This window comes from Barbus barbus (genome assembly GCF_936440315.1).
Source record: "Barbus barbus genome assembly, chromosome: 30".
Lineage (NCBI taxonomy): Eukaryota > Metazoa > Chordata > Actinopteri > Cypriniformes > Cyprinidae > Barbus > Barbus barbus.
Window position 1 is genome coordinate 27,404,166 of NC_136758.1, and position 7,012 is coordinate 27,411,177.

Sequence of the window (7,012 nt, forward strand, 5' to 3'; positions counted from 1 at the left end):
GAACAATGCAACAGTGTATTGTTTTTGTTGAGTATCATATTTTAAAAAATAAGGCTTTTATGGTTGATATAGTCTGATATAATGAGAATATAGAGGAAAAAACAGCTCAGTTTTATGCAGAGAATCAAACTGAGCAAAAATATGCAAACTGGTGCACTGAGCTGCTTCAGTCCAGTAAGTGTTCATCTGGAAATATGACTACAGTTATTCTGACGTCGTAGAGCTTATGAAAATTATTCAGTCATCATTGAAAGACCTGTTAAAGACCTTCTGCAGGTTTATAACAACATGAGGGAACGACGACAGACTGTTCATTCAGGGCTGACCCTTTATAATTTAAATATCTTGAAATATTTCAACAGCTGTCAGGAGTATTTCAATTTAAATCTGCTGTAGAATTTCACTGTGAACATTTTTAGTGAGGATCCTAATACAGAAACATGCTTTTCAATGGCAGTACAGATCTGACTCAATCCGCTCTAAATTGTGAGCGGTCACTCATCAGAACTGACCAATCATATTGCACGTCTTCCTATAAGCCCTGAGCTTGTAAATGACATGCTTTTGTGTTTTTATGCATATAACTCTCCAAATTGAGTGTTTTATGTGGATAAGAGGAGTGATATGGTGAAATCTCTGCACTGTTGATTTGTGATTCCTGAGCACTGCCGCTCTGAACGGCCTGGATCTGCCTCAGCATTAGTGGATATCGATCCGTATCTGTCAATAGTGTCCTGTGTCACATTAGCGTTCATGCCATCGACTCAGTCAGACAGAAACACATTCACACACTGAACAGCACCACGTTTGCACTGTATGGTAGTAGAAATGCTCCGTGACCATTACTGCACTTTCACAATGATGATGTTTACAGGGGTCTTATTATGAATTCCTCTAATAATATTAGTCTAGTTTATTTGTTTTTTTTTTTTGCACCACATTTATTTTAATGTATCATTAAATTTGTTTTAAAAGTATGATACTTTTAGATTTATTATGTAATTATACCTATATTTATTAAATTAATTTTTGAGTGATTTTCCACCCGCTTTCTGATTTGTACAATTAAGCAGGCTTTTTTCATTGACTTTTCCAACTTTTATTATTTATTCGTGTTTCTTTTATTTTCTTGAAGTCCTTTCATAATGTTAGTGAGGGTTTTTGCACTGAATCTATTTTGAGAATTATAATAAATGTATTTATGATATATTTAGGTTTATTATTAAATTATATTTAAATTTATCAAATTTATTAATTTATTTTTTGGGACCATTTTCCACCCTCTCTCTCTCTGACTCAGTTATTACAATTATTAAACAGATTGTTATTTGTTTGTTTGTTTTCCTATAGACTTTTAGCACTTTTATTATTTATTTATTTATTTATTTTTCTTGAAGTCCTCATACGTTTTTTTTTTTTTTTTGCATCAAATCTATTTAAAAGTTATAATGAGTTAAATGTAATATTTCTTTATATTTTAATTTCTCATTTTACACTTACAATTAAACAGGCTGTTATTTGCTTTTTTTATAGACTTTTCCACATTAATTATTTATGTTTATTTTTCTTTCCTTAGAAGTCCTCTAATGTTATTCAAGACTTTTTTGCACCAAAAACAGTCAAATTAATCTTTTTTCTGAATGATTTTCCTCCCTCTCTCAGACTCTGTTTGCTTTTTTCATGGACTTTCCTTCATTTTATCATTTATGAATGTCTTATTGTTAGTTAATCTCCTTATTACTTCACTGTGACTGCACAGATAAAGTTTCCAAACATATAATATGTTTCATTGACGTGTAAAGTGATATCTGTCAGATGTGAGTTTGAAATAAAGCTTGCAGTTGTTTCAATAAATGCTGATTTTGGACATAGAAGAAGTTTTGTTTTCATAGTACACAAAAGTACTGATGTCAGCTGAAAAAGGTTTTATTTTTTAAGAATAACCTGCGCTGATGGTCACTTTTGATTTCCTGTAGACTGTAACTTGAATATTGTGGCCTGTGTTCGCAGCTCCAGAACGACCTGGATCAGGAATACCAGGATAAATTCCGGCGGCTTCCGCTGGAGATCCAGGAGTTTGTGCAGGAAAGCACCAAGAGAAAGACTGAGGACGGAGAGCAGGAGGTTCTTCCCTCTTCCTCCTCCACGCTGGAGAAACTCGCACAGTCTGAAGACGACACAGAGGAGGAGAAGAAAGACTGATGTCGGAAACCTTCAGGATCTCTTCCCACTTTTACGTTCCTTCATTTCCAAACTAGACATTTTTAAGGCTTGCGTTGACTCCAGCAGACGAAGGAGAGTTTGCATCGCATCAGAAACATGGCTTCATGTCACGCTGGGAGTTATGCGTTTGTTTTCATTTTTTGTTTTCTACTCGACTGGATACACACTCAGATTTATTTCTAGTGTGCTGTTGATATGCTTCTCATGATAACGAGTAAACAGTGTTTTAATGGAAGAGAGCGCAGGTCATGACACTGCACAGAGATACTGTAGCCATCGATTATCTTTAATGGATGAATCTCACAAAAACACCCTGCTGGTCAAGTCAACCCAAAACAACAATCTGGGGCTTATTTCACCCAGAAAATATGTTTTGCATATATATATATATATATATATATATATATATATATATGTGTGTGTGTGTGTGTCTGTTTTAGGGCCACTGAGATTTTAGCATTTTTAAATTGCAAACCTTACAATAGGGAATTTATTTATTTATTTAAAGCAAAATATAGTATTTTTAACTTTTTTTTTTCTATACTTTTCCACATTTATTATTTATGTTTCATTTTTTATTTATGTGAAGTCCTCTAAAATTATTTGCTGGTTTTTTTAAACCACAAAATTATATTTTGCTTCAAAAATTGTTTTTTAATTGCATTGCATTTTTGAATTGTAATTAACCATATTTCACCCCTAAAATAGGTCATTTGTTAAAATATGAATTCTTGTATGTTAGACAAGGCATCTCACAACATTATTTATTTCACAGTATATTTGTTAGTCCTCTTTTTTTTTTTTCTTTTGCAATCTGGGTCATATTTCACCCCCAAAATATATTTTGCTTAAATAAAAATATGTAAGATATATGCATTTTTAAATTGTACCCATAAAATTGGTCTTTTTGTTTTTTTATTCAGCAAAATATAAATTCTTGTTTTGTTTTTTGTTTTTCTATTGATTTTAGGAATATAGGAATTTAAAATGAATAAATAAAGAAACTAAAATAAATAAAAATTCTACCAAAAACTGTCAAGTTATATTTACATTCATCAAATGAATTTTCCTCTCTCTGATGCTTAGTTAACCAGACTTTTCCACATCATTTTTATTTACATGAAGTCATTTCACCTCAAAATTATAAAAAAAAATATATATTATTTATTTATTTTGTAAATGACATTTTAAAATTGTAATTAACCCCTAATATATATATATATATATATATATATATATATATATATATATTAATTAATTTTTATGATGTATTTAAATGTGTGCTTTTCTCTTTGGATTCTTGGGTTGATTTCTCGACAGGCTTTGTGAGATTCACTCTTCCGGGCGTGAGAGTTTGTGAGCGGTTCCTGGTTTATTTGCACTGAAACGGATGATGATTCTTTGATTCGTCTTCTTCTTGCTGCTGTTGGTTTGGTTGGATGGTGCCGTGTAAACGACTGTCCTGATGTACATTAGAAACAGACTGGTCTGGAGGTGCTTGAGCCCTGTCCCACACTGACCTGGAGCAGTTTCAGGGATGCATGCTTACAGTCAGCCGGCCGTTTGTGCTTCTACACATTTGTAAATGTCAGCAATATAGCTTGTGTTGTAATGTGATGAACTATTATCAATTTGTGAAGATGTGTTTCAAGTTTATAAGCTTTATTTATTTTCAAACCCATAACAGACACCTTAAGGTATTTAAAAAAACAAAAATGCATATAGTGTTTTATTTGCTGTATTGAGGGACCATTTCAATTCCTCCCGGTTTCTGTTTAATGAAACTCGTTTATTCTTTCTTTTGTTATAACAGTCAGAATTTTATTTTCCAATTAGCATCAATAGGTCACTTTAATGACTGAGGGAATCTCATGAAAACATATCCAACTCACATTTCACCCCAAAATCAGACCGTATGACAGTTTGCCCTCAAATCCCCGTTTACAGGCGTTGTACTTTACTGGAATACAGTGTTTTATCAGAATAAACTAAAAGGCAGTACAACTTCATGATGCATATATTATTTATTAATATTTGCATTACAGTAATGACAATGTGTCATTAAAATGTTACAAAAAGCGTGATGAAATACGCTTTATTTGTATTTTATTTATTTATTTGTTTGTTTTATTTTTGCAATATGCAACTTATTTATTTCTGGTTTTGGGGAAAATGACGCAAACATGTTTTTGTCAGATTTTGTTTGTTTCTGTCATGGAATAAGAAAGATAATTGCATTTTTTTATTTTTTTCATGTGTGAGATATGAATTGTGATATATAAATAGAATTTTGAAAACAATAATAATACTAATTATGATATATAAAATTAGAATCTGACTTTTTTCTTGCAATTCTGACCTTTTTTTCTTTGAATTATGAGTTTCATTTTCATTTTTTTATTTATTTATTTTTATTCTCTATGTATTAAAAATAATTGTAAATTTTTATCTTGCAATTCAATTTTTTCCCCTTCAGAATTACAAGTTTTTAATCTCAGAATTCTGAGTTTATATCTTACAGTTCCAAGGTTATATCTCAAAATTTAGAATTTTTATCTTGGAATTCTGAGTTTATATCAGAATTCTGACATTTTTCTCAGAATTGTGAGGAAAAAAGTTAGAATTTTGAGATAAAATGTCGCAGTTACCTTTTTTTATTGTTTATCCCATGGCGGAAATGGACTTTCATATTTATGAGATTCACCTCAGTTATAAATAAAATTAATAATGCAGACAAAGGCAAAAAAAAAAAAGGATATGCACTTTGGATGTCCCGAGGTATTATCATCATTATGCAATCTTTCTACATAAGTCAGAAAGCATGTAATATTTCCTTTTTAAAACTTTATTTCCTTCCGTTTTGGATGTAGGATATGTTTAAGGATTTTTATGCCAAGTGGAATTTGATTGTTAATTCTTTTCTACTTTATGCCATACGTCAGCACATTGATTAGCTGTTATTTCTACTTGCTACTAGATTTTAATTTAACAATTTTTGCTTTTTTAATCTTTTTAATCTACTCTGGTTGGGTTAGTGATGTATTTAAAGTTACACCTAGTAAGAAATTAAATTAAGTTTGACTGATTTTTTGTATATTTGCAAGGTTTTGATATTTATGCTTAATATCTGATCTTTGTCAACTACTAAAAAGTGCCAAAATATGTTTCTTTGAACTCTCTTTTCACAGATTGGTCCAGAAAAACCATCATAAACCACAAATGTTGAAACCTTGCATAATATCCGTCTAGTCAGGTCACAGACTGAACTATTGGTTTTATGATTTGCTGGATTATTGGGAAGCAGCTGCAGAGAGTTGATCATTTGCTCTTAATTTCCCCATAATTACTAGTTTACATGTAAAATGAATCCTGTATATTCACTTCTTTTTACAGCACTGTTGATTCTGTGCCATCGTTTCCTTTCGACCAAAATATTTTTGCAATGTAAGATTACTTGAATTCCTTTTCTGACTCTGATTATTTTTGATTGTTTTGAAGTGAAGTCCTGTGCCTTTGAATGTTGAATCTATGTTAGATGTGGAATGTAAAAAGTATTGATGAATAGAGCTCATTTTTGTATAAACCGTAAGCGCACTTTTAAGATATTTATACTAGTACAGAATTAGATAGATATGACGTGTCAGAATATGTATGCTACTGAATGCCACTTTATTATTTTCGACATTTATTTGTTTCTGTTGACAGAAAAGACCCCGATTCGACATTTAAAGACATTTGATTTGATCCACTTCTGTTATTAGTATCACACATATCAAGATTGTTGAATGTAAGTTGTGCTCGTGTTGTGCATTGGTTTTAATAAAATTGTTCTTGTGAAATTTGGGCTTTGTACAATATTGATCATTTGTCAACCTTTTCCCATAACTTTCTCAGTGAGAAATGAAAAGTATACGAGCTTTTAGATGTTTGTGGTGCATAGCCTAATATAACCCTTGACAGATTAATACTTAATAAATCACGAATATTAAATTTCTATGACATTTCTAAATTCAATTATTTAAATGTTCTATTGAGATCAAGTTCATAAGGTTTCTATTATTTTCCCTTTGAAGTATTTAACCATCCCTGCTGAAAAACACAATAGAAAATGTAATGGATTTAATGGGAATTGTATTGGTTTTAATGGAAACTATAATGCTATCTTGTATGTGATGGATTATATTGGTGGGATGTTAAATCCTATTGGAAAAATGCCCAAAACACAGTACAAAAAGGAATTTTGTAAAGGTTTTAGAATTTCTGTGATGGTTTCTATTGTTTTTTTATCCGGATCAAAACACATCAGACATATATTATTGATGGAAAATGATCTGTTAGGCTATATGACAAGCATAAAAAGGTATACATTGCCTCTGTTTGAGTTCTGTTTGACCTCAGAAATAAATAAATAAATAAAATAAAACACTACAGCAAAACGATTTAAAATATTAGGCTATACCTTGTTTGCTATCATTCATATTTATCTTTTACAGTCTCTGATGCAGTAAATGTTATGGAGGACAAGTGAAAAATCAATCTCTCATATGATTAGGAAGATTAGCAGAGTATATAAACAATATTTACAGTTAGCATTAGCAATTAGCATCCCGTATGTTTTGCCCGTACAGAACATGATGGCTCATTTTTATTTGATATATTTTTTTCGTTATTATAAAGTGTTATCAGTGCTATTTTAGCAATATAAAGAGAAAGTGATTATGATGTGATATTTGTTGCTGTAATGCCACTGGAGGCCTGCGGGTGTCGCTGTTTAATCGTCTGTAATGTT

At 31.0% G+C, this 7,012-nt stretch overlaps 1 protein-coding gene across 1 annotated transcript in view; it reads left to right on the top strand.

Moving 5' to 3' along the window:
* plcb1 (phospholipase C beta 1) overlaps nucleotides 1–2,202 on the top strand; it is a gene marked incomplete at both ends in the record, with an annotated part of 71,898 nt that extends 69,696 nt beyond the window's left edge. The window contains one exon of the mRNA XM_079385541.1: nucleotides 2,011–2,202. Coding sequence (XP_079241667.1) covers nucleotides 2,011–2,202 — 192 coding nt within the window. The remainder of the gene's footprint in view (nucleotides 1–2,010) is intronic.
* Nucleotides 2,203–7,012: the final 4,810 nt, after the last annotated feature.